The 27,230-nt window shown below is 37.4% G+C and overlaps 1 protein-coding gene across 5 annotated transcripts in view; it reads left to right on the top strand.

Moving 5' to 3' along the window:
- LOC122076184 (polycomb group protein EMF2B-like) overlaps nt 1–25,686 on the top strand; it is a 54,015-nt gene extending 28,329 nt beyond the window's left edge. For 4 of the 5 annotated variants that reach the window (XM_042641495.1, XM_042641496.1, XM_042641493.1 and 1 more), the window contains 4 exons: nt 698–781; nt 10,516–10,595; nt 23,777–23,866; nt 25,257–25,686. In XM_042641495.1, coding sequence (XP_042497429.1) covers nt 698–781; nt 10,516–10,595; nt 23,777–23,866; nt 25,257–25,380 — 378 coding nt within the window. In that variant the 3' untranslated portion in view covers nt 25,381–25,686. Of the gene's footprint in view, nt 1–697; nt 782–10,515; nt 10,596–14,117; nt 14,664–23,776; nt 23,867–25,256 lie in introns of those variants that run through there. The other variant, XM_042641497.1, reaches the window with a different exon arrangement.
- The last annotated feature ends 1,544 nt before the right edge of the window (nt 25,687–27,230 follow it).

Raw genomic sequence — 27,230 nt, 5'->3', positions numbered from 1 at the left:
TTTTTGGGTGAATAATATATATATATATATATTAAATAAATAAATAGGGGAAGAAAAAGGGGGAGGGATATACAAGGCCAAATTAAGCCGAAGAAAAGGGAGACAACCCCTAAGGGCTAGGGGGGAGTCAAGATAGACAAAGGCAGTCCCTAGGAGACAACAATAAGCCTGTTCCTCGGAGAATCATTAACTGTGTTGGGGGGGATGAAGGAGAGCTTGGAGGAGACATCAAAGAAAATGGCATTCCAAATCCTATCAAAGGATCTGGAGTTGGAAGTCCATCTACGGAGTTGCGCTCCATCCAGATGTGGGAAATGGTGGTGGTGAAGGCTACCATTTCCCACATCTTATTTATTGGTCTTTCCTGTTTTAGTGATTGTGATAGTATATTCTTCCCATTTGGTTGATATTACATGAGTAAACAGTTTTCATGTAACTTGAAATACAAAACATATAGAATACCCAAAGTTCTGGAAGGGAACCAAATAAGTAAATTGGCAAGGTTGCCTTCAGTTGGTACTAGACTTTTATTGTACTTCCATCTTGCGCTATTGCATCTAACTTGAAATACTCTGCATAGCTTCTTCAAAGTTTTAGTAGATTCTAATGACAACTGAATTTCGCTTTTCTTCCTCACATGTTATTCTGAATATACGTGCTAACTTGCTTTGAATTATGAACTATTTTCTGCACAAAGCCAATGGCATTGGAGCAAATATATTCAGATCGGGATAGTGAGGATGAAGTTGATGATGATATTGCAGATCTTGAAGATAGAAGGGTATATGTGATTACTCGACCATTTTTTAGTATATCTTTTATGCTCAACCTAAAGTCTTTTTGAAGTTATGGTAGATGAGAATGCTGGTTGTTTTTACCACAGATATTACATCTTCAGTATTTTTTTTTCCTTCTTTGATAGGCACGTCCCAAGAGTTCTTTTACTTGATTTATTTTGCCTTTTTGTGTGTGTGTGTGTGTGAATACTTTGAAAATTCAAGAACAGTACAATAAGCCTCTTGATGGGGTAGCCTTAGGGAGAAGAGGGAAAATCGCACGAGAGGGGGAAGGGGATCACACATCACGCACAAATTCACTAAATCTAAAATTAGATTCACTCGAAAATCAAACATTGAGTTTATGCAAGTATTTAAAGGGAAATAATAAGACTACTCCTACCTAGACTCTAACACTGAAATAAACTCCTACTTATCCTACCGAAAGACAAACCCTACCCAAAGACAAACATGAGAAAATCCTACGTATCCTACCCAAAGACAAACATGAGAAATAAAAGACATAATATAAAACTAACTACTACCAACCCATTGTTGGACCAAAAACCTGGGCTGGACCAGTTCTTCTTGGCCCTTGGCTTCCACAGCCGGTCTTGTTGGTCTAACCAGGTAAGTGCAACTGTATCTACATCACCTCTAGTAGGAACCAAAGCCATAAATAGTATTACAACCTAGTGAGGAATCCCACACTTACAAAGGCCAACCCCTCACAACAGAATTCTAGTCCCATACCACATTCTAGAGGCAATGAGCCAAATGTATATGATGAGATGTGTCGACATCCGAGGCTCTTCAAAATGATTAGATATCATGCAATAACATTTTCACAATATCCCGTCACATTTACTCTAATTTTTACAAAGAACAAGTTCCAAACCATATTTAAAATACGAATATTAACTGAAGCTCGACCAAGCCTTGAACCTTCAACCTCAAGGTTGCACACATCCATAACCAACAAACTGTTTAGCCTGTGTGGATTTTCCTTCTGCATTTGGTCTAGCGTAAGCACCAACATCATAACCACAAGAAAATCTCAAGAGTTCATCCACCCTAAATGGGCCCGGATATGCAACGGAACTACAAAATGTTTTACTTCAATTCCATCAGGGGTGGTTTCCAATGGCTCCATTTTTTCTACCCTCCCTCACCCTAAAAAAATCAAGTTTTCCTGTTGCTAACTAATTTAGAACCAATTCAACAAGAACCAACTCTATAGGATGATCGCAAGTCCTTCAATGAACAGCAGCAGTTTTACTAACCAGCACCTCAAAACAATAAAGCTAAGGAGGGGGTAGGGTAGTCTCTCACAAACTCGGGTCTCTCACCCACAGCCTCTCACCGCCATTGCCTCTCACAGCTTCCAAGCCAAAGTTCTCTATTTTCTTAATTCTATTGTCTGGGACTCTCTAGGAGTTTATTACAATATATAAGCCTCTTGGGCACCTTGGTCACCTAAACACCGTGACAACTATGCCTTGAACGAGTACATAAAAAGGAAAGAAAAAGAAAGTCTGTAGAAGAGATCTTTCATGTACAAGAAGAATCAACTCAAAAAGAAAACTAAACAATCTAGAAGCTACCAATTGATCTGCTTAGTAGTCTTCTATTATTGCTTCTTGTCCAAGACTAGACAACTATTCATATTCCATAATATCTCCTTTTGTTATTGTTCATGTGAATAGTAACTCGTGAATTGTACTTTTTTTTTCTTTTTGAATTCTGGTCTTCATGCTTTAATCTACATCACTAACTGTAATGCCAACCCCACAGGAAGCCATAATATTGTCTGCTTTGGCCCATGGGCCTCACGGCCTTAAAATGCGTTGTGACTATTTAAGGGGTGCTAGAGGTTATCAATTGGCCCAGTCTCTTCCCCATAGTTGATGTAGGACTAAAGAGATGCCCCCCTCAATGGCTCTCCCGTTTCTTACACAACCTTTGGGGTTCACCCGATATGGGCCGTTTCTTGGGTGTGACACTAACATACTGGCGGGCCCTCTCCAATTGCCTTTCAACGTAGCCTTTCCTCATCTATTGTCAAATTCAGGCCTCTCCCTCTTGCTGCCTCCATTAGATTGCTCAAGAAGCCGTGGATCATTTCTTTTTTGCTTGCCCTTTTTCCACTTTCCCAGAAAGGGCTTCTCACCAAAATCTGGCCAAGAAGCTGAGGGATTCTGCCATTCGAGAGGGGAATGGATCTAGCCGTAAGGATGTGAATTTGAAATCAAAACCGTTTACCGAAATTGAACCAGACCGTTTACACCGAGACCGTGAAATGTTTTACACCAAAACCGTGAAGCTGTTTATTAAATGATTTGGTTTTGGTTTTAAAATCGAAACCGTGATTCTTATTTTTTTTTTTGGAAGTTTAAACCGTTGGTAAACTATTTAAATAACCCGATTAACATATACGTTGTAAGTTTAAGTCATTCAATGTTAAGTTTACATACATTTCAGTAAAAAAAATTAAGTTTACATTAAATAACTATTAAAAAAAAAAACATATAACAATAAAAAATTCGATTCAATGATACAATTTACATACATTTCGCTAAAAACTTCAAAGATAAAGAAGTTTGGATAAAAAATTAGAGAACATAAGAAAACCGTTTAAAACTGTTTATAAATAGTTTCAGTTTTAATAGATGAAACCGTTTATTAAATGATTTGGTTTGGTTTTATCTAAAAAATATTGGACCAAAACAAATTGAACCGTCTACACCAGAATTGAACCGATTAACACTCTAAGGTGGATGTCTTTTCCCGGTAAATCTCCCTATGACGTAGTTGGCATGCAAGTTTTTTTTTTGTTGCAATCAACCATATTTGGATGGAACACAATTAGAAAATAGTCCTCCAAATCCGTTTTGCAAATCTGGAACTCCATCTCCTTTGATATCAAGGGCAAGCTTGGTTTGATATCTGCTTCTTGTGTTGATTCCCCAAGGAAAATGCATATTGTTGTTGCCGTGGGGTTTGTCCTTCTCCCTGCTGCAGCCCCCTCCCTCCCCCCCCCCTGAGGATTAGGTTTAGTTGATTGTATTTATTTCCTTTTCCTCTTTTTTGGTCCCCCTGGTTTTTCCTTTCCCCTTTTGTTAATTTTTTTTTCACCCAAAAAATAAATAAATAAATAAAAATCATTCCTAGAGACACCTTTGAAACAATCCTCTACCTCAGCCTTATGGGATACTTTGGTAATAATGGGGCCGATGGGATACTTTGGTAATAATGGGGCCCCCTGTTTTTCCTTTCCCCTTTTGGAAATGAATTTTTTTTTTCACACAAAAGGAAAAATCATTCCTACAGAAATACCTTTGAAGCAATTCTCTCTACCTCAGCCTTATGGGATACTTTGGTGATAATGGGGCCGAGGTAAAAAATTTTGGATTCCGGTGGGATTTTGACCCTCACCAGAGCTGAAATATTTTGACATTTTGGTACCAAAATTTAGTCCATTAGACTGAAAAAAAGTGGTAGTTTGGCTTTAGACCATATAACATGACAACCATGTCATCCTCTGCCTGAAGAATCTCTCAAAGACCTTCACAACAGTCCTTTAGATGGGAAATTTGGCCAAATAATAAACCTTAGATAATGTTGAAGATTATAATTCATCCAAAAATAAATGTTGAAGACTATAGTTGACCACCAAGCCTTAATTTGGCAACAAAAGTTTTGGAGCTCTTAGGGAAAGTGTGAAAGGTTGAAAATTTGACGATTGGGTTGAAAACCCGCTTTTATATATGGGTTCATGTTTGAAATTCCACCAAATTGAGTAGAAGTGACCGAAATTTTAATCGAAAGGAGTCGAAAGTTTGCCAAAATTTTTAACTCAGGTCGAATCCAACATATTTCGCTGGAATTGACATTTCAATAAACTAAATTTTGAACCTTGAACAAGGCTAATAACCACCCTAATTGCTCATTGTACTTTTCATGAAATAGTGAGCATTCCATTCTTCCTAAATATTGCAAAAAAGTTGCCGAAGGCATTCTTTTGTGTGAAACCTCCCGCCTAAGACCAAATGGGTAATAATGCCATTTCCGAACCAACTCTTTTACTTTTGTGGAAGAAACCCAATCCTTGTGAAATACATGAGGAAATGGTGCCAAAACCTTCCTTGAAAAAGATAGTGGAACAAGTGGCCAATAGATTTTCTTCCTACTTGGACATAAGAGTGTTTATATGCCCCAACAGAATGGCATGGTTGAGCGAAAAAAATCACCACCAATTAGAAACAACAAGAAGTTTGTTGTTTGTCATGCATGTCCCTAGACCTTTTGGTCTGATGCTATTGTTGTTGCCACCTTCTTAATTAATTGTATACCTTTCTCTATGCTTGGATTTAATCCGCTTTTTAAATATTGTCGCCCGCTGCCTCCGTTTTTTCTCTCCCTCCTAAAGTGTTTGGGTCTGTTTGTGTTATGTTCATATTAACAAATCTGAATGCACTAAGCTTGATCCGAAGGCTCTCAAATGTATATTTCTTGGTTACTCTCCTGCCATAGAAGGCTACAAAAGCTGCCATACCTCTTCCCGAAAGAGGCTTTATCTCCAGTGATGTTACCTTCTATCAGCCAGTTGACTCGGTTCCTTTTTTCTCTCCCTTTAGACTACCTCTTCAGGGGGAGTGTGAATGTGATAGTGCAGACGTAGTTGATCATCACCCGTTGCTTATTCCTCCTTTTCCTACGGTGTTGGGAAACCCATGGATTTGAATGTTGATAATGTGTCCACAACATCAAAACCAGGGGGAGCTGGTATAGAAGGGGAACCTAGCCTTAAGGGAGGTGACTAGCAGAAAGAGGTACTGGTTTACAAAAGAAGAGAAAGGAAGACCTACCAAGAGTCTTCTTCAGATCCAGATTCACTTCCTCTATCACTCATTTCTCAAATAGGAATACTCCTCTTCCTTGTGAGTTAGATCTTTCCATTGTTATTCATAATGGAACAAGAATATGGACTAATCCTATTCCCCAGATGTCAATGAGGCCGTGAGCCGTGACTAGTCCCAAGGGGAAGGAAGCTATGAGTGAGGAGATGAGGGTTCTTGAGAAGAGTGTTAATAGGTTGCAAATGGGTTTACACCATCAAATATCAATTAGATGGCACCATTGAAAAATATAAGTTTAGGTTGGTAGCCAAGTGATATAGGCAAGTGTATGAAATTGACTATCAGGAGATATTTGCTGCAGTCTTTTTATCAATATTTGCAAACCAGGACTGATCACTGTATCAGTTTGATGTGAAGAAATACATTTCTCCATGGTGATTTGGTCGAGGGAGTGTATATGCAAGCTCCTTTTAGTCTCAAGTTTCCTACAACCGAAGGTAAAGTGTGTCACTTTAAGAAAGCTCTTTATGGTGTTAAACAGTCTCTAAAGGCTTAGTTTGAGAGTTTAGACAAGCTATTCTAAAGAATGGATACACCCAGAGTCGGGCTGATCACAATGTTCATTTGTCAAGGTAATGGTAATATTAGAACCCTAATTGTCTATGTGGATCATAGTCATCCATGCGGTTTTTTGAGGGTCTTTGATTGTTGCCTTGTTGCAAGGTGCCTCGAAATGGCATCGTACCAGGTGTGGCACTTATTTATGTGAAATATCTTAAGAATTAAGATAATATTCATAAATAATCAAACACCCCCAAATGAATCTTAAAAAAAAGGGTTAAAAATTCAAGTTCCAATAGGATAAAAACTCAATTCCTCAGTTCAATAACAAAAACTGAATTTTCAATTGTAGGGGCTATTTACAACTTTTAAATGTTGGGTTTTTTTGTCTCAAATTAAAAAAGTTCATTAATATATTATGATAGAAAATCACAAAAAACCAAAAGAGTGGAAAAATAATATATTGTTTTGATGTCTAAAAATTTGTTTCAATTCAGGGCGATTTTAAACAGTATTCGCGCACACCAAATTTAGTTGACTGGAACATATCTCCTTCGATAGAAGATTAGATTTAAGCAATCTTGGATTTGTTGGAAAGCTGATTTTGTGCTCTCCCTTTAAACAAGAAATCTTATGTAAAAAATAAAATTATTTGACCAGTCAAACTTATTAGAGAATCAGAACAGTTCTCTAAGGGTATGTTTGGAAGGAAAGAAAAGAAAAGAAAAAATAAAATAAAAAAATTAATTTGAGGAGAGAGATAGACACAAATAAATCATTATGTAATTATGGCTTTTGTCTTATTATGTCTTTTGTACTATTTATTTTCTTTTTTGGTTTCCTAACAAGCCATAAATGCTGTTTTTTTATTACTTGATGTTGCTTAATATTGATTTTTGATGATATAAGGTATATGTAACATACTAAATAATGTTAGTATAGAGGAAAAATAAATATCACACCTAGGTGCCTTTGGTCGCAAAGACAACGCCTAGGCAGGCACCCTGTCACCTAATAAGTGCTTAGGCACCCCACCACCGCTTTGGGTCGCCTTGACAACTATGATTTGAATGACATTATAGTCACTGGGAATGACTAAGAGGAAATAAAGAGACTCAAATACTAGTATAACAATCCTTGGCCCTTCGAAATACTTCTTGGGAATTGAATTATCAAGATTAATAAAGGGCATACAAATCTGTTAGAGAAAGCTTGTGTTGGATCTTTTGGAAGAGACATGGATGTTAGGTTGTAAACTTGAGGGCACATCTATTGATCAATATTAAAAACTAGGTGATAACTGTAGATACCCTCTAATTGTGTTGGATGCATGTAAGTATTAGAGACTAGTGGGGAAACTGATCTATTTCTCCCTTACTCATCCAAATATTGCTTATGTTGTTGTGGGTGGTGAGTCAGTATTTTCATGTGTCTAATAGTGGGCGTTTAGATGTTGTGTATTGTATTATCAAGTACTTGAATTCCTGTCTAGGAAAAGAATTTTTGTTCACCGGAAATTGTCACCTGAGAATTGATGGGTACACTAATGTTGGTTGGGTAGGCTATGTTTCTAATAGAAGGTCCAAATCATGATACTGCACTTTTGTAGGTGGAAACCTTGTTACCTGGAGAAGTAAATAGAATTTGTGGTAGAGTTTAGAGCCATGGCACTTATATTTGTGAACTACGGTTGAAGAGACTTGTTCAAGGATTGGGGCTTGAGATTGAGGGCTCTATGCGGTTCTACTATGACAAAAAGGCTGCCATTAGCATATTCCTATTCAACATGATCGTACAAAATATGTTGAAGTTGATTGTCACTTCATCAAGGCAAAAATTGACCCTGGTAACATTTGCACACCCTTTGTAAAGAGTAAAGATAGGAAATCACTTTGCTAATGAATTCACTGAAGTATAGTTCTAAACTTCAAGTTTTGACCGAAATTTCCTTGTTTCACTATGGGTCGAAATGAAACCATGGGTCAAATTGAATATGTTATTGGTTTCAACCAGTTTCGACGATATTTCACACATTTTGGTTGTTTTGAATGAGAAATACCAAGTTTCGACCAATTTTGACCAGCACATGACATGCCAAAAATTTCCCCAAATATACCCGATTTCGACCAGGGTCTACCGTTTCAAGCCATATCTTGGTGTCAACCCAAACCTGCCTCAAGATTGAAAGTCTTATCCTTCCACCAAAGGAATCAACTCGTTGCAATTCCAAACCCTCTTGAGCAAGCTGGGCATGTGTGACGTTTATTCTCTAGCTTGTGGGCTAGTGTTAGAAATACATATTGTGAGGGTAGAATCAAGGATTTAAGCGTTGGTATTGGGTATCAAATTGGAGGGGTGATTTTAAGAGATGTATCGTATTGGAGAGAGGCAAGATACACATAAAGATATGTATGGATGTACTTTTGATGCATATAAAAAACAGTTTTGAAGCATCCAACACCTTATTATGCAATATGTAAATATAATCAGCTTGATGGAAGAATTAAATGATTTTTACCTAATCTAGTGATACATAACCCAGAGAGAAAAAAAAAACATGATTTGAGTACATTGGAAATACATACGCCAACGTTTGTAATAGGATTATTAATTGGCCCCCTTTTAGCGATATCCCTTTCAGATATGTCAGTGATATCCCCTTCAAACATGAGTAGGAGACGTCTAGTTGAGAAAGTCGTGGAGTTCTAATAAGCTGTAATCTATTGAGTTGAAGCTGCAGTCGTTGACTTGGAGGTCATAGTCTTCGATTCTTCCCTTGGCAGAGTAGATGACTTCCCTTGCTGAATAAAACAGAGATTTTCAACTTTACCTCTTTTCGCACAAATCTATTTCAATCCATGATTTGAACACTGTAGTCTATATATCCCAAAACTTGTTGAATCGTTTTTTTATGTTAAATGATATCCTCTAACTCATATCTTAAAGGAAAAACAAGTTTCCAAGTCTTTCAGTTGGTCTCAGTTTTGTATCTCAGTCATGATTTCTGTTTTACAGGTTTAACCGTATTGGTCAACACAAGTATTTAAAAAAAAAAAAATCATATCATTTGTATTGTATCGAGACTGGTTGATACCGATACATATCAGCCGATACGATACGGTTTGATACTTTAAACCATGGTAGGATAGTAAAATTGAATGGGAATAATCACTTATTTGTATGTTATGTTAGCAGAGGGGCATTTATGTAATTTCTATTTTTATCTAATGTTAGTGAATATAGGGGAGAAGTGTCGAACTACAACTTCCAACTCTTTACCTCAACTTCTTCCTACTTTCTCACTTCTCTTCATCTTTATTATTGAACTCTTCTTACCAGTGGGAATCTCCATGTGCTTTGACTGTCCTGATATTATTGTGACCACTGTTAGCAAAAACGTGTTTAAAACGAAGTTTTAAACACATTCCCTTTTTTACCATTTAAAACACGTTTTTTCGTATGCTTCCCAAAGATACGGGAAAAAACTGCAAATGGCAAGCATTCCCGTGCTAAACACGTTTAAACATGTTTCCGTTTTTTGGCCTTTTTTAAGACTTAACTTGTTGAACATAATATCTACTTAATTGACCATATCTCTCTCTCCCGAACTCTGATCGACCTGATTCTTTCTCCGACTTGAAGCTAACTCAATGGCCTATATTTCTCATGATATCACCTTCAACTCAATATCAATGTATGGACCCCGAATTTGAGATAAAAACTGATGCATTTGCTGAAAAGTGTTTCTAAAGTGATGACTCTCATACTCAAACTGAACATACATTACTCCAAGAGTGTGTTGACTATGTTGACAACAATGAACAACATCATAGTCAAGCCACATTGCTCAATAAGACTTGTTGTATGAATTTAGAATTGGTGATGATATTCAATTATATGTAATAACACTTATAATGAGACGAGATATTTATGCATTAGTGTTGGATACTGTAGTTGATTTGAACATTAGATTCAGGTATTCATGTAATAATTCCTTAATTTATATGAGTATACTACCCCTTTTTTTTTTGTCTCGTTTGTTTGAAATCTACACATTTAAAACCCGTACCATCCGTTTTTCGTTTTTACCGCTCTCTGTTTTTCTGACCGTTTATTTGACTGTATCGTTCAAAAAATTTTACTGTTTAAAACCCATACCGTTCGTTTCTGTTTTTTTTGCCGTTCCCCTTTTTGCTAACTATGATTGTGACTAGTGCCAGCTTGGAGGCTAGATGATATGAAATATATTTCTATTGTAATTATGCATATTTGAGCTGTCCTTTTAGTATCCCATAGTATTCAACTCACTTATGTGGCAGATGCTTGATGATTTTGTTGATGTGACCAAAGACGAGAAACAAATCATGCACCTTTGGAACTCATTTGTAAGGAAACAAAGGTAAGCATGACATTTAGATCATCTTATGCGCTCTTTCTGCATTTTTTTTTTTCCAAAGGTCCATATAATTTTGTTTCCTCCTTGGCTGCCCAAAAGGGGAGGTGGAGGTGGGGTGTCACACTTGTGTATGAGAAATATATTGTCAGCTTCCAATCACTGCTTTAATACTCTAAACTGTGCTTGTCTGATTAGGTTATAATACAGTTTTCTCATACAATAAAAGAAATTATTCAGTTTCTGTTTTATCCGGTGACATCAAGACAGCTATATTTGCTGACTTTTTAACCTTGCCAATGTAAATTGTTAACTAGCCCTAAAAAATCTGCCATTTGGAATGTTAGCTGAATTTCAAAACTTGTGGCTTTATTCCTCGTGCTACAATGAATGGGTCTATCTTGGTCAAGATTTGAACTGTTAGGGAAAAGATCCAACACACGATGGGCTATATGATTGATTATGGCTTTGAAACTTGACAGATGGGCAATCCTAACATAAAGACTCTTTTCATCCTCAGAAACAACCTGATTTCCCCACATGGTCATCTATCTATCCAACTGGTAGGACTGGCATATCAACCATCCATTGATGTGACCTGATTCAATGGCTTATGATGCATAGAGAAAACAGACTAGATGGTGGACAATATGATTGACATAGACCACTAAATTTCACTCATGGAATGCCTAATGGGTGCTCTGTTTATTCCATCAGCTTTATCAATATCAGGCATCCTTGTGGCTGAAAATGGTAGCTCATTTAGGAAGCCTCCCTAGACAGGTATTAATGTAGGCTAATCCTGAACCGGATAATCCAGCAAGTGGCTAGTACTTATCAGAATCACAGAATAGAGGATGACCAGAAATATGAGAATTTTGTAACTCTCGACAGACTAATCAGAAGAGGATAGAATTCAAGTTGAGTGCTCTATTCTGGTAACAGACCTGAATTCAAAGAAATTTTGACAACAGAATATGGTGTTTCAGTGAAGTCCTACTGCTACTAGAAAACTAATAGCAGAATTAGAACATAAATTTTCGACCTGAATTCTATAGGAGCAGAATTAGAATCTTAGGATGAATAATATCAGAAACTTTTACGAGTCCATCTGACTTGAACCAATTGGGAACAGTGAAGAGAGAGATATTGAAGAACAAAACCAGAAAACTGAGAGAAAACAGGGTGCCACGGGTACTAGAAGAGTAGGAAAGACCAACTTGTAGTTTGTAAGAGATTAAGATAGAACATAGTATCTGCTGGAACTCAAACTCGTACGCTGGCCGACTGGTACTCATCAAATCTGTCCTTCAATCCCTCTACCTCTTCTGGTCTGGAATCTTCTCCATTCCAGCCTCTACCACCAAAGGCATCAACTCCATCTGTGCGCCTTCCTCTGGAAAGGAGCTGAGACCTCTAAATTCCTCCATCCCATCTCTTGGTCCAAAGTCTGCTCCCCCAAATCTGAAGGGGGTCTGGGTCTTCGTTTAATTAAGGACACCAACTTTGTCGGCATCCTAAAGCAGATATGGAGAATCGCCACAAAACATCGTAGTATTTGGGTATCTTGGATCTACTCCCACCTTCTCAAGAAAGATTCCCTTTGGTCGGTGGCCCTCCCCTTGGATTCCTCCCCGATCTGGAAATCCATCCTTAATTCTTGGTCCATTGCCCTCGAGGGACTCTCCTATGAGATTGGTGACGGCTTATCCACCTCCCTTCGGCTTGATCTCTGGCACCCTGCTGGGATTCTCACCAATCTCATCTCCCCTAGACTCATTTACTCTTCTGGCCTCCACAAAACTGCCCTAGTCTCATCCATCCTCCCCTCCTCTGGCTGGTCCCCTCCCTGCTCCCCTCCTCCTCTAGATGATCTGTGGTCGACCCTTCCTCCTATTCCTCCTGGACATCGAAGAAGAGAGGACAAAATCCTCTGGAAGCCCTCTCAAACGGGCTCCTTCACTTCGGCCTCTGCCTGGGAATTTATTCGTTCCAAATCTCCTACTGTCCCTTGGCATAAGCTAATATGGTTTAAAGGTCACATCCTTCGCCATAGTTTCACAGCCTGGCGTGCCCTCACCGATTGCCTCCCCACCCAATCTTTTCTCATCCACAGACACATTCAGGTCTCTCCTTTCTGCTGTCTTTGCTGGAACAATTTTGAAGATGTTAACCACCTTTTCTTTTCTTGCCCCTTCTCCAACACAATCTGGAAGAAGGCCCTCAACTCCATTTGGCCTAACCCGAGACCCACTTTGCCCTTCTCCAGGGAATGGATATGGATTGATATGACTTTTGGCGGCACTACATTGTGTGACACTATAGGGAAGCTTACATTTGCAGCAACTATCAACCACATTTGGATGGAGCGAAACCTCAGAAGATGGACTTCCAACTCTCGTTCCTTTGAAAGGATTTGGAAAGCCATCTACTTTGAGGTAACTTCCAAACTTGGCACCCTCAGGCCTAGACCTCTCAGAGACACCCCAAGGAACAGGCATATTGTTGCCTCATGGAGACTTCCTCCCTCCGCCATATCCCCTCCTTCTCCCCCCCCCCAATTGATTGTATCCCATTAGTTGGGTTTTCAGGCCCTTGATGTATGGTTGCTCCATCTTCGGTTTTGCCCCCCTCCCCTTTTTTTCCCCTTTTATTTTCTTTTCCCTTGTACATTCTTTCTCTTGGTAATGAATTATTTATTCACACAAAAAAAAAAAAAAAAGAACATAGTAGAGATAACAGGGTAGGAATCCACCTGCTTGGGTATTGGAATCCACCAAGTTGAACGTAAGTATTTATTCATAAAAAGAGAACTGAGTCCACAGTACTTGAAGAAAAGTTATAGGCCAGTAAACATCTTTATATAAATTTCATAAACTGACCTAATCCTATGTAGTAGTTGGAACTCAAACTACTACATGGAATAGCCAAAACAGACTATTTTTTTGATACATCTACTCAAACTAGGACTTAAACACAGAACATAGACCAGGATGAAAAATCATTTCAAAGGTTTTCCCTGACTTTGTCCATGTCAACAAACAATTCGAAATACCTCGACTTTTTTAGAACAGGTCCGAGTCAAGTAGCAATGATTCGAAGCACTTCTTTTTACACTATTTCGGAAACCTAAGGGTTCAATCGTATTTCTAGATCCTACCCTTAGTCTAGGCCCATTAAAATGGTCTTTTATAATAAAAACCCCTTGGACTAAAGGGCCAACATATATGTAACCCAACCTAAAGCTTACCACTGTATAAGCCAATTTAATATAAGGGATAGGGTTCTCAGAGCAAGCTAGAGAATGTTTTTATACATAAGAGGGAAGCGAGGTCATTTCATGTGAGAAGGAGAGATGCAAAGAGTGAAGTTTCTAGCATACCCTTCCCTGGTGGCTCAGAGAACATTTTCTCTTAATTTTAATTTATTTGCATTAGGTGTACATATCAGTGGCAGTTGTGGGTTTATAATTTCATTTTCCATGTACAGAATACTAATCAACAAATGTTGTAATATAATCTGTTTCAGGGTCAGAACTATGGACACTAGCAGAAAATTGATTAGAAGTCGCTCTATATAGTTCAAAGCAGTGACTTTTTGTACTTCTCAAGAGTAAGGAGGAAAAACAAAGAAAAAAGAATAGGCCATGGCTTCTTGTTGAAGGGAGTGGTTAATGCGAGACTAGTTGGGTTGGTTTGAATTCTGGTTGAAACCATGGCCTTGGTACAAGAGAAAGCTCAGATTTGGTTTTGTGAACTAGATAACTTTTATTCACTATGTGGGGCTCTGCTTGGAATCAGCTTGGAAGGGTCTATACACTTCTTGTGGTTCCGAGAGTTCCAGATGTTCGGGTTTCTCATCTTCAGCAGATCATGGGTCTCTTTAGTTTGGTTACTATATTTTATTTCTTATCTGGTGGTGTAGTCAGGATTGGACAATCTTATAAATCCTTTCCTGCGTAGTGTTTATTTCTTTGTTTCCAGATTTTCTGATTAGAGTATGAAACTACCTCTTAGCCTATGGTTTGAGGATAGAATACTTTTTCAGTTTTATTTACTATCCCTTTATGAGTAAGATTGAGTTTGATTAGTCTTTAAATATGCGAGGCTGTTGGCACTTAGCAGCCTCCCCACAATTTGATTGGAATAGAATTTGGGATTTTATTTTGAAGATTTGATTAGCTCTCTCCTCTTTCCTCTCTCCTCTCTCCTCTCTCCTCTTTTTCCCAATCCATGATTCCCTTTTTCCTGTTTTCTCTTACCTTTGATTTCTCCATCATCCCTCCTTCTTGCAGGCTTGCAGCACCATTGTTAGCCAGACCTCCACTTTCTTTATCCCCATATTTTCTTCTTATTGATCTGCATCTCCACCTTTCTTTTGTGCTCTGTTTTCTGCAGCATTCTATCTGAAGTTCCCTCTGTCCAGATCTACTCTTATTGCCACAGCATTGAAGAATCTTTTCCTGTACTGGTTATCATTACAGATCTTGAATATAGCTTGAGATACGAGCAACGTAAGCCCGCCACCAGCAGATCCTGCTACATGTTCTGCACCCCTGGTCCCCATATCCCTTTCCTTTTTCCTAGGCCTTTTTATATCCTTATTTTAAAGAGAGGAAACTGAGAAAAAACAGACTGCATGACAAAATCTTGGTAGATCTGGCATGGAGCATTATATAATCTGCTAGTTCAAGTCAATTTACATATTCAAAAGTTGGCACCTTGATTGATGGTGGTGTCTCCACTAGATTACGGCTGTATCATTGGTGTCCCCATGGTCTCCTCCTCCATTTAGTTGGCAGCAGAGCTATTTACAGTACGGGTTCTCCCCCCTCCTCAGCTGTCTGTTATATGGTCTGCTCTACTGGGTATCCCCAGAAGGCCCTCCAGAGGTGGTGATATTGTTTCCTGGACTGCCTCCTCCAGAAAAGAGGAAAAGTATTTATTTCAGTATATGGGCGGTGTACTCATGGCCCGGTTATTGCCTAACGCAACTTGGTCTGGTTCAAGATCCACAGTCCCTGCCACATCTATCACTAGCTCCCACACAATTCTTATTTAAAGGCAGATCCCTGTCACTCCTTTTTGCTTTTTCTGTTGGAATCTCTTCTTCAGCTGCCCCTCCTCCACGATTTGGGATGACCTCCTCTGTTGACGCTGACCTCAGAGAAGAAGAATTTTACCCTTCGAGGGCGAATGAATTTGAGTAGACATGTCCCTTCGGTGGTAACTCAATTTGTGTTCATATTTGGGACACTATTCTCTTTGATGTCAGAAACAAGTTGTTTGTGGCCCTCTCTAGATGCTTGGACTCTCCTAGAAATAGGCTCTTTGTTGCCTCTTGGGATCTCCCATCCTTGTTCTAGTGAGACTGAGGCTTTGTTTTGCCGTTCTTGTCCCCCCATATCTCCTTTCCCTTTTTGTAATGAATTTTATTCACAAAGGGGATCTGATTTTGAGTGTCTTCAGTTTTCTCATCTATTGTACGTGCTGAGAGTTGATCCTTGATGTAATCCCAGTTGTAATTGGGAATGCCCTACGTTGACTCTCCCCCAACTCTTATACTAGTCACTACACCATTACACATATCTTTAGTTGTGTCCACAAATTTACTTGTTCTTCTCTAAAACTTGTCAAATTAACTCATAAGTTTTTACAAATCAATAAAAGCCATATGGATATCCTTCTTACGTTCTCAAAATCTTTCCTTGAGTCTCCTAAGCAAATAAATAGCTTATGTGGTTGATCTTTTTGGCATAAAACCAAATCAGTTATCTAAAATACTAGTTTTTTTGTCTCATGCGAGTTTCAATTATTCTCTTCCATAATTTCATAGTATGGCTCAGAAATTTTATTCTTTTATAGTTATTACAACTTTGTATATCAATTTTATATTTATAAATCAGAAGTATAATGCTTCTCCTCCATTCATTTGGCATTTTTTTTTTTGTGCTCATAATCTTATTAAACAACTTTGTTAGCCTAATAATCCTACTAATTCATAAGCTCTTCCACATTTCTTTTAGAAGCCATATGGACCTATTTCCTTACCTATCATCTTCTTTAAAGCTTCCTCTTCATACATCATAATCACCAGTATGTGTATATGTGTGTATGTGTTTATATATATATATATATATAAATAAATAAGATTTGTGGTTTTGTGATGGTTATTACAACCTTCTAAAATACTATTACTTGTATTGTTTTCTTTTAATAAGTTGTAAAATTAGTTTTTCTGTCTCTCTTCAATATCCTCCTCACTTATTGATACATTATCATCTCGTCACTTTAGAGATCCTCATATTTCTTAGTCCTTACTTTCCCTACTATTTTCTTAACTTCATGTAGCAAATTTATACCATTTCCTGCTCATAATTAGTCTTTTGTCAAGTTGTAACTAGATTTTTTAGCCTTAATGGCTTCTTTAACATCATCACCCTACCACCAAGTTTCTCTATATGAAGTTTGCTTTCCTTTTTTATTTGCCTAAAATTTCTTTAGCTACATTCTTCACATAAGTTATCTCGTTCCACACCATATTTGATGTAGACTACAAAGGAAGGCGGCTGCTGGTTCCATCAAACCAGATCAGCCAGCCCCAATGTCATTGCCCATCAACCCAACTCAAAAGAAAAATTACTGTTCATGTGAACAGTAATTTGGTCCATTTTTTATTCCTTTTTTGTGTTAACAAGTAGCCAAAATCAGATTTAATGTTCTAGAATAGTTCTTTATTGTCTTATGTTAGTTTTTTAGTGAACAAATCAATAGTTAGTTGCTAAAAGTCATTAGTTTCTATGTTATATTAGTTTCCTTTTTTAGTCTGTTTCTAAATAGCAAGGCTGTGCCTAGCCTATTTAAAGAGTCCTTTTTAATCAATTTGAGGAGATTTTGAGATGGTTCATGCTGTTTTGTTTTGGGATGCAGTTAGGTGAGATGCCTAAGCTTGAGGGGTGAGATGACCAAAACCTAACCTTCTTCTTCCCCCTCCTCAATCCCTCAATTGATTTCTCTTTTATTCTTTCTTATTTTCTGTTTTAGCCTTTGTGAGAGAGTGTTTGAGAGTTATTTGAAGACCTGAAGTACAGCCTACAAATCAGTTCAAGCACAGGCAAGGAGATCAGAATCAATTGCAGCCATTGTCAAGGTTTTGGAAACTTGGATTGAAATCCAGATCTTCCAAACCAGCCAGCAGTTCAAGCTCATCTTTTGAAGGATACCTAGACATGTTACAAGGGGTCTTCATTCCAATTTTGAGGATCATCCAATGACGGTAACCCTTGTCTCTAAATAGTGGTCAAAAGTTTCCTAATTCATGTCGACAACATAACTCTCAATTCAACCATTGGAATTGTCTCGCCTTTTGAGTTTTTGTTGACACATATAGGATCCTCATCTACTCCAAGTTTCAGCTCTATTTGAGCATTCTCAAATTTCTCCCTGTTCAGCCAGAATTTGAAATCCTGCCTGGGATTAATATCACTTGCGATTCTAGTCTTGTATCAGTATTAGTGTCTTTATCAAAGTTCCACTTTACCTAATAGAAAAATAAAGAGCTCTAAAAATTGAAGACTGCCAAAAGGGTGCACACCAACACATGGACCCCCAAGAGGGTGCATCCCAATAAATGTTAGTTTTTGATAGGGCTAGGCTCTAAAATTTGATCAGTGGCTAATCCAAACTATCCCATGGTTGAAATTTTCATAATCCCTCCAAGGGGGAGTTTTTGGTGGATTGTTGAGGAACCTCTTCCTGTGGGTTGTGCCAAAAACCTTTTACCGATTGGGAAATATTTCTCCTTTTCCTTTTTTTTTTTCATTTGGCTAGGCAGAGGTGATGTAGATCGATCAACAATAATATGTCCAGGTCCCCCACCCACCCACCGAACCAGTATTTTGGGCCCACGAGATGGGTGTTTTTAGTCCCAAAATTCTAGCCAGTTTTCTGCCCAAATATCCATCAAGCAATAATCTATTGGGAACCAGATTGTGGGAGACATTTCAGAAGATTTCGTGGGTACAGCTAGAGATGCGTGGAGAATTCTTGCTGGAATGGGATATTAGAAGACTAACGGATTTTTTTGGAGTCCAAGCCAGCTCGCATGGAGGAGAGAAATCATTATTACAAATTAGGATTAATTCCTTCCTTGCGGTAAAAAGTAAGAGAAAATTCTTATCAGATTTGTTGGCTCATAAGCCAGCTGGATGAAGATGAGATTGAAGGCCAATATTGCTTGCATAGAGGTTTTCTTTTCAAGGCAAAATCGAGCTGATTTTTAGGAAGAATTTTTCAGATTTCATGTGGACCCCATCGAGTAGTTGACAGCTTTTATTAGTGCTAAATTTAAGGAAGTTTAGTCCTTGCGTGGGGATTTCATTAACTAAAATTATTTCCTATTTTATTGATTGTTTTATGTAATAAGTAGTGATGTAGATAAGGTTGCACTTACCTGGTTGGACCAGCATGACCGGCTATGAAAGCCAAGTGCAAAGAAGAAGTCCAGCCTAGTTTTTGGTCCAAAATGTCCAATAAGGGTTGGAAATAATTAGTAGTTTTCTAGTAGTCTTTTATTTCAGGCTTTTACTTTTCAGACTTGAATGTAGGAGTTAGGACTTTTTTCCTTGCATTCGTTTTCTTTTATGCTTGTTTCCTAGTTTAGGTTGGACACTATCTCAGTTGAGTTTCTAATCTCATGTCTCTATTTTCCCTATATATAGGCTGTAATCGATGGACAACTTAGAATGAAATAATTTGAATGAGAATTGGTTACAATTTACGCTTTGTGAGAATGTGTGTTTCCCCTTTCCCCCTGTTACTCTGATCTTCCCTTTCTTCCCTTAGGCCCTCAATCAAGTAGTTTTTATTTCTAAGACTCTTTCTATTTCAGCTAATTAGACGGTTTTGATTTGATTTGTAATTAGTTTCCAATTATAATAATGTCCAATTGTAAGGGGACTCCTTTCCTTTCCATGGAAAGAAGGATCCAATTGCTGTAATCAATTAATTATTATAAATAAGGGATGGTGGCTGCTGAAACAAGAATGAAAAAAAGAATTAGCTTTGTGCTTGCTCCATGGGACGGATGTGAAGATTATTCATAGTAAATCTACTGCTGAACAAGATCCTTCTTTGGGTTTGGTCCTTTGTGTCCTAGCTCTTCATTATTTGATATCAGAGCCAACCGTGGCCAGCCATGAAGACGGATGTGCACAAATAGGATGCTTTGTCCAAGAATGATCAAAACTGAAGGACATAGTTATCGTGGCCGTTTGCCTGGGTCCTAGGCAATTGTCACCATAATTTCACTTCATGTCACCTTATGTTTTTATACTTATTTATGTCAAATATCATTTAAGTAAATTTTTTTTTACTTAAATATTATTCATAAATAAGAAAATATCCCCCTATTTGAATCCAATAAAAATAGTTTAAAAATAAAATTCCAGAAGGATAAAAAATCAAGCCCCCACCCCCGATCGAAGAACACAAACTAAATTTTTGGTTGTATGGGCTATTTTCAACTTTCAAATGCTGGGATTTTTCTCAATCCTGAAAATTTTATAAATTTTATCATGGTAAAACATTGTTATAAACCAAAAGTCCTGTGAAATAATATTTTATTTTGATGCTCAAAATTATTTTCATTAAGGGCGATTTTTATTGTATTCGCGCACTTTAAAATAAGTTTGACCGGAATATAACTTTGTCATTGCAACTCAGATTTAAGTAATCTTAGGCTTGTTGGAAAGCTTATTTTGTGTTATATCTAATATAAAAAGTCTCATGTAAAAATTAAATCATTTGACCAGTCAAACTTATTATAGAACAAGTGGATTTCCATATATGTTGATCTTTTATGACTTAATGTTGATTTTTGATGATTTGATGCGGCTTAATGTTGATTTTTTTACAAGGTATATGTAGCAGACTAAATGATGTTGCAAGAGAGGGAAAATAAAAACATCACTTGGTCGCTTTAGGCACCTTGTTCACCTTAAGGCGGGCGATTTGTCACCTAAGCGCTTAGGAGCCCTCCAATGCCTTTGTTCACCTTGGCTCTGTAACAACTATTCTCGAGGACGAGTTTTTTTTCTAGGATGGGGAGAGTTGATGTGGATCAATTAGCAATATACTGTCCAGATTTGTTCCCCACCCCCCCCCTCCCCACCCCAAAAAAAAAAAAACCAATCGAACAAGTATTGTAGGCCCACGAGATGGGTATCTTTAGTACCATATTGCTTGCCAATTTTCTGCCCAAATAACCATCGAACAGTAGTCTATCGGGCATCTGATTAAGGGAGATATTTCAGCAGATTTCGTGGGATCTGGCTAGAGATATATGTGGATAATTCTTACTGGAATGGGATCCCACGTTAGAAGGGGAGAAATCAGGATTACAAATTAGGATTACTTTGTTCCTTGCTGTAAAGACTAGGAGAAAATTCATATCAGATTTGTATAAGCCAGCTGGATGAAGACGAGATTGAAGGCCAATATTGCTTGCATGGGGTTTTTTTTCAAGGAAAATTGAGATTATTTGTAGGAGAAAGTTCCAAATTTCAAGTGGGTCCAATGGCCAATATGTGGAGCAGAATATCATGGACAAGAATTTTGATCTCGAGGTAGGTCGAAACCAGGTACTTTTGGGGCAAAATTCGGCATGTCATGGGCTGGACAAAACTGGTTGAAGACTCGAAACTAGTCAAAAGACTCAACTGGTCAAAATTTGATTGAAGCTACCAAAGTGTATGAAATATCGTTGAAACCAGTAACATTTTCAATTCGACCCATGGTTCCTTTTTATTTCATTTCAACCCTGCTCGAAACTGGGGAATTTTCTGGGGGTTGTAAATCTTTCTACTTCTCGAGGTATAATGAAAGATCGAGAGGCTCGATTTGAAGGAATTGTTGGATCAATTTTGTGTTATATATGGTGATCCTTTTGATATCCGAACAAATAACCTTGGAAAATCCCCTGCCAACACAGAACACAAAAGACAGATTGATCAAGAAATAGATCAATTTAAGATTTAGAACTATGTAGAATAAAGAGGATTTGGCAGATTTTATTAGTGCTAAATTTTAGGGAAGTTTTGTCCTTGCATGAAGGATTTATTGACTAAATTATTTCTTATTTTATTGGTTGCTTGATGCAATTAGTAGTTTTTATTCCTGGGACTTTCTATTTCAGCTAATTAGATGGATTTGATTTGATTTGTAACTAGTTTCCAATTAGGATAATGTCCAGTTGTAAGGGGATTCCTTGCCTTTCCATGCAAGGTAGGATGCAATTGCTGTAATCAGTTAATTTTAATAAATAAGGGATGGTGGCTGCTGGATTATATATATATATATATATATAGCTTGGTGCTTGCTCTGTGAGAAAGTATGGTGAGGAACCATACAATGCTGAGAGACTGAGTCTGAGGGAGACCAAGGTTTAAGATCTCACTCTCTCCCCCCCCCCCTCTTGCTGATCCAAAAAGGAGTTATCTGACGAGATCTCACCGAGATCATGTATTTTTCCCTTGGTCAACTCGGTGGTTGGTTTTGGTGGCCATATGGTCTTTGTAGCCCCTGAAACTTGGTATATACCCTATTTTAGGCCTTCTAAACACAATGAAAACATCAGTTTTTTTTTTTTTTGATAGGTAGAAAGGGAAGTAAGTAATAGCCAGGAGGTTCGAACTCGAGAACTCCTAGTGAGTATGGGTTTTTTGCACATCACACTCACCAACTGCTGTGAGTACTTTGACTTCATACACTATGTAAGTAGTCTCCAACTCTTCGGACCCTAGGCTAGTATCATCTATTTCACAATCAACACATGACACAACATAATCATAAGAATTTAAAAGACATCGTAAATAATTACTTAATTGTTTAACATTGATGACTGATGAGTCACATTCACATATTTTGAAAATTTGAAATGACATAAGATAAGCCACATAACAATATACGGTCAGTGTTATATACATCATTTATTTAAAAAAAAATATATAATTCCCTCCATCAATCTATAGATCAGTGTTATATGCATCACATATAAAAAAAAAACCAATGTACACTGAAAAAGTATTGATGATGTTTCTATGGAAAAATGGGTTTGAGAAGATTTTTTAATCTAAAATGGTTCTTGAGAAGAAAACTAACTCCAAGTGTGGATGAGGAGGTAATACTCTCTACTCTTTAAGCTTCAATGAGTTTAGGAATGGAGATCCTCAAGCAAAAGCACCAAAATCCTTGCTCGTTAATGTTTTTTTCTTCAAAAAAGTAGAGAAAGAGGCGAGAGATTTGGCGAGATCTCGAGATCTTGGTCGAGTTTTTGTACAATTTATACCTCGCCATGCATCTCATCTCGCCTTTTTGAAAAAATGAGATATTAGCGAGATCTTGCCGAGATCTTAAACCATGAGAGAGACTACCCTAACCCCTTCTTCTTTCCCTTATTCTTTAATTTGCTATTTTATTATTCAATTGATCTGAAGATTATTCAGAGTAAATCTGCTGCTGAACTAGATCTTGCCTGTGGTTAGGTCCTTTGTGTCCTAGCTCTACATCAGGGGTGCGGTGGAATTCATTGGTTAAGTGTTAAATTTTGAACAGTAAGCTATTTGGAATATAAAAATTGTAGATAATGGACATGTATGATGACCATATCTGTATGCTATCTGGAACCCCATTGTTTTGCTTAAACCTTTTTGTTTTCCTTCTAAAAGAAAAAAAATAGTACAACTAGGAGTATTTGCATATGTAATTGAAATAGACTTTATTGTTGGATCCTAATAGAAGTGTTTCAGCTCGTTTAGAAGCACGGAAGGGGAAGGCTTACCAAACATGCCCGGCCCTAACTGAGTTAATTGATCAATCACCACCACTACTTTTAATCTAGAACAGAAAGGAAGAAGTGGAACATTTCATAGTTGTAATCGCATATGTAACATGTAAATCTAAGATCTATACTTATATCATTTTTATTTTTGAAGAAAAGTAAGAAATCCTAACATAGCCAGATTATTTGAAAATGAATTAACAAGAAGGTTATTTATGATGTGGGGGAAGGGTTCTGTTGTTGATGATCTTTGCTCTTGAAAAAGTTCTTATTAATGGCCCACATAATCATGGTTGTCTAGATTCAATTGTATTTCTTTTCCAAAAAGCCTAAAATTGTTATGTTGGCAGAGTCCTTGCAGATGGTCATATTCCGTGGGCATGTGAAGCATTCTCAAGACTGCATGGACAGGACCTTGTCCAAGCTCCTGCTCTTCTTTGGTAGAACTACTCTTCCTTTTAATAATAAATTGTGTGATGCATACATTAGCACCTATCCATCGCGGCATTTATGCAATGATGCTTATTCCACAGGTTATAGATTGAAGATCTGATATAGATGCATGGATTGAACTTATAACCTTGGCCTGGAGACATGAACTTGAAACTGTGTTTACATTTGCATTTAAACATGGCCTTATTCATCCTTTTGCAGATGTATCACTGTTCTATTAATCAATTTGGGTACTTATGTAAATTGCATATAAAGACTGGGAATGATCAGAATTTATTTGCTTCAGAGTATAGGATGTTCTTCGTTTACAGGGCGAGTCTCAAGTAATAGTGGTTTTTTCTCACATAAGCTGATGGACCAGAACAATAGTTTTCTGCATTTTAAAAATGAATGAATTTATCATTTCCCAGCAAACAGAACACGACCAAAAAAACAGGAGGGACAACAACACAACACGACTCAACTCAGCCTTATCCCAACTAAATGGGGTCGAATAAAAAAACTGGAGGGGGTGGATGAATGATGGCTACAGTCTCCTTGTTCGCATCTTTTTGCAAGCACAAGGAACACACAGCTTTGGGTCCTGCATAGATGAGTGGGAATGATAAAAATGTTGTTTCTGCATCCTTACAAAACTGATATCATCCTGTTTTGTGTTCTTGGTGAATTAGAAACTATGGTAGTTGTGAGACTAGGATCTTTCTTTCCCAATTATATTAAACAACAACAACAACAATCATAACCTTATACTAACTCAATGGGTTCAGCTAACCTTTTCCAATTATATTCATTTTGTCCAGGAAAAAAAAAATAGAAGATTCTCCTTTCCAAAGCCCTAATTATAAAGATCTACTGTTGTTTTTGTGTGGTTTTCGGTAGTAAGACATTAACTTTTTTACTTGTCTATTATGTAGAAGTCTAAAACTGATCTATAATTTCAAAACTGCCCGACTTCAACCAGGTTTGTAGTGCTGTGGTTTTTACTGGGCTAAATACTCACCTTAGAACCACTTCAGTAATTTCTGTTATTGTAACTGTTGTTTGCAAAGTGTTACGTAGTTCAATGTAACATGGTATTGTATTTCTTGTTGGATTATGCAAGTTTCAAAATAATGTATGCTTTGCTTTTTGTTCTGGGGTAGTTCTAGAGAGAGGCCATATAACAAGAGACACCTGTTGTTTGCTGTCCATGTGGTGCATGTTAGTATGTCAATGTAGATGTTCCTGAGGAAATTACAGTAACTGTCACGTTTTAAAAACCACAGTATAAGTGCATATATCACAATCAATCATTTGGTTCACTTCAATTGCACTGAATGTTGCAATATTTTTTGGGTAATGTATCTTGGAAAATCAAACAGTTTGTGTAATCGGCAGGTGCTGGAGTCTGTTTATGATCAAGCTGTGGAATCACAATCTGCTTGATGGGCGTACGATGAACAATTGTAACTTGATCCTTGAGAGATACAAAACTGAGGGCTCAGATCCTAAGCAAAGCTAAAGAGAAGTGGCCATTTGGTCTTCAAAAGAAAAAAAGAGATAGGTAACAGAGGAAATTTTTTCTTGTCTAATTCACCAATTTCGCGGCCTGCCATGTAATTTACTCCAGGTTTTTTCATTCGAAGGTTTTTCCAATTTTTAATTGTTGGGCCAGATAGAGCCCCTATCATTCTTCAACATAGGATAGAAAGAAGGATTTAAAAAAAATGAGGGTCCTCCATGAGATTATCATGTTGTAATATCAACCTTTACCCCTCCTGTATAATTTTATTGAGATAAAGTTACTTCTGTGCCAGTTGATCTTTAAGAATGTCGAGTTTCTGAAGTTCATCATTCTTTTATAATTTTCTGTTTCTTTCTTACAGCAGAAACCTTCTATATTCCTCATGGGCAGAGCATGATATCTTCAGAACTGAAGTTACAGCGTGTTTTGGCTTTGTCTGTTGTATCTGGTTTTCTTTTCTGTTTTAATATATTTTCAATTCACTAGGAAAAACAAAATAGTTACAGCGTGTTGGAATTGGACGTATTAAACACAAGAATTAGATTATTTATCATCACCGGTTACGAAGACAGAAGATTAAAAGTTATAATTGCAGGAATTTTTTTTTTCTTTTTGATGAAAAAGGAAATACTACTGAATTGCTAAAAAAGTTGTAGCATGCTCATTGGCTTTGCAGCCAATGTACTTAATTATTCTTGCATACTGAGAAAGAACATTGGCATAATTAATAGTATTTCTACTGATAAATAATTAGACCCAAAGTTATTGATATAATTCCCAATCTTAATTGTTGCGGTCTCTTGCCTAGGGGTGTAAACGGATAGTTGAAAATCAGTATCTGATCTTGTTTGTATTCGTTTAGGTTTAGGAGTATCCGTATTCGAGAATCCCTTTCCGGAAACATTTTTAATGATATATATCAATCTAATCTATCGTAAAATCTTTCCACATCTTCATTGCTTAGCGGCATTGTATCATCCTCCCTAATCTGAAGACTGTTCGGCTGTTAGGGTCTTGGAATAATTCAACCCCATAAATCAACTTACAAGGTGAGGGGATCCAAGACCATATCAATCTACATTAGTTCCCCCATAAATTGATATGGGATCATAATATATCACCATGCTTTCGAATCCGATGTCTACGCGGCTCACTCTAGATCAGGTTGTCCTTTCTAGGTAGCTCACTTTGCTCCAGGTACAATCTTATTCAATATTTCCATTGCCATAGGATCCTCTGGGTCTCTAAGTCATAGAACAGGAAAGTTAAAATCCTCAATTTTCCCATTCCGTACTCGGTTCTTCTTTTTATCAGCTTGCAGCCCAATTGGAAAGTGGAGGAAATAGAGTAACTCAGATAGAGATCCATGGCAGAAGATCCGGACATCTTTTTCTTCGATTTCTATTTTTATTTTATTGTTTTTTAAAGCTGTAGTCGAGGCAGAAAGTGAGGACTGAGGAGGACATCGGTGTATTTGAGATAAACCCACTCTGACCCTTCTTTTCCCTCTCGCTGTTTCTTTTGGCAATCTCTGACCCTCCTTTTTTCTTGCCGGAGATAACCAACCATGCTTCCTTTCTGGGTTTTGAAGATATCAAACTTTGGTTTTGAAAATACAATGGAAATCGCTCGAGGGATTCAAATTTAGTCTGAGATGAGTTTGAAAGATTGCTCTTTTTATATATTCTTTCTGTTCGATCTGCGTTTTATGGATTGAATAGATGTAATTTTTTTCCGGTTTTTTCATGTTATCAATGCTCGCTGAAAGGGAAAGATTGGATTTTTAATGGGTTTATTGTTTCTCTGAGATCAAATGTGTCTCTGTTTTCTAAGGTTTTAAGCTTTTT

Source organism: Macadamia integrifolia, chromosome 4, assembly GCF_013358625.1.
Source record: "Macadamia integrifolia cultivar HAES 741 chromosome 4, SCU_Mint_v3, whole genome shotgun sequence".
Lineage (NCBI taxonomy): Eukaryota > Viridiplantae > Streptophyta > Magnoliopsida > Proteales > Proteaceae > Macadamia > Macadamia integrifolia.
The sequence above is the reverse complement of the archived record's forward strand: the minus strand, read 5'-3'. Positions and strand labels throughout refer to the sequence as shown.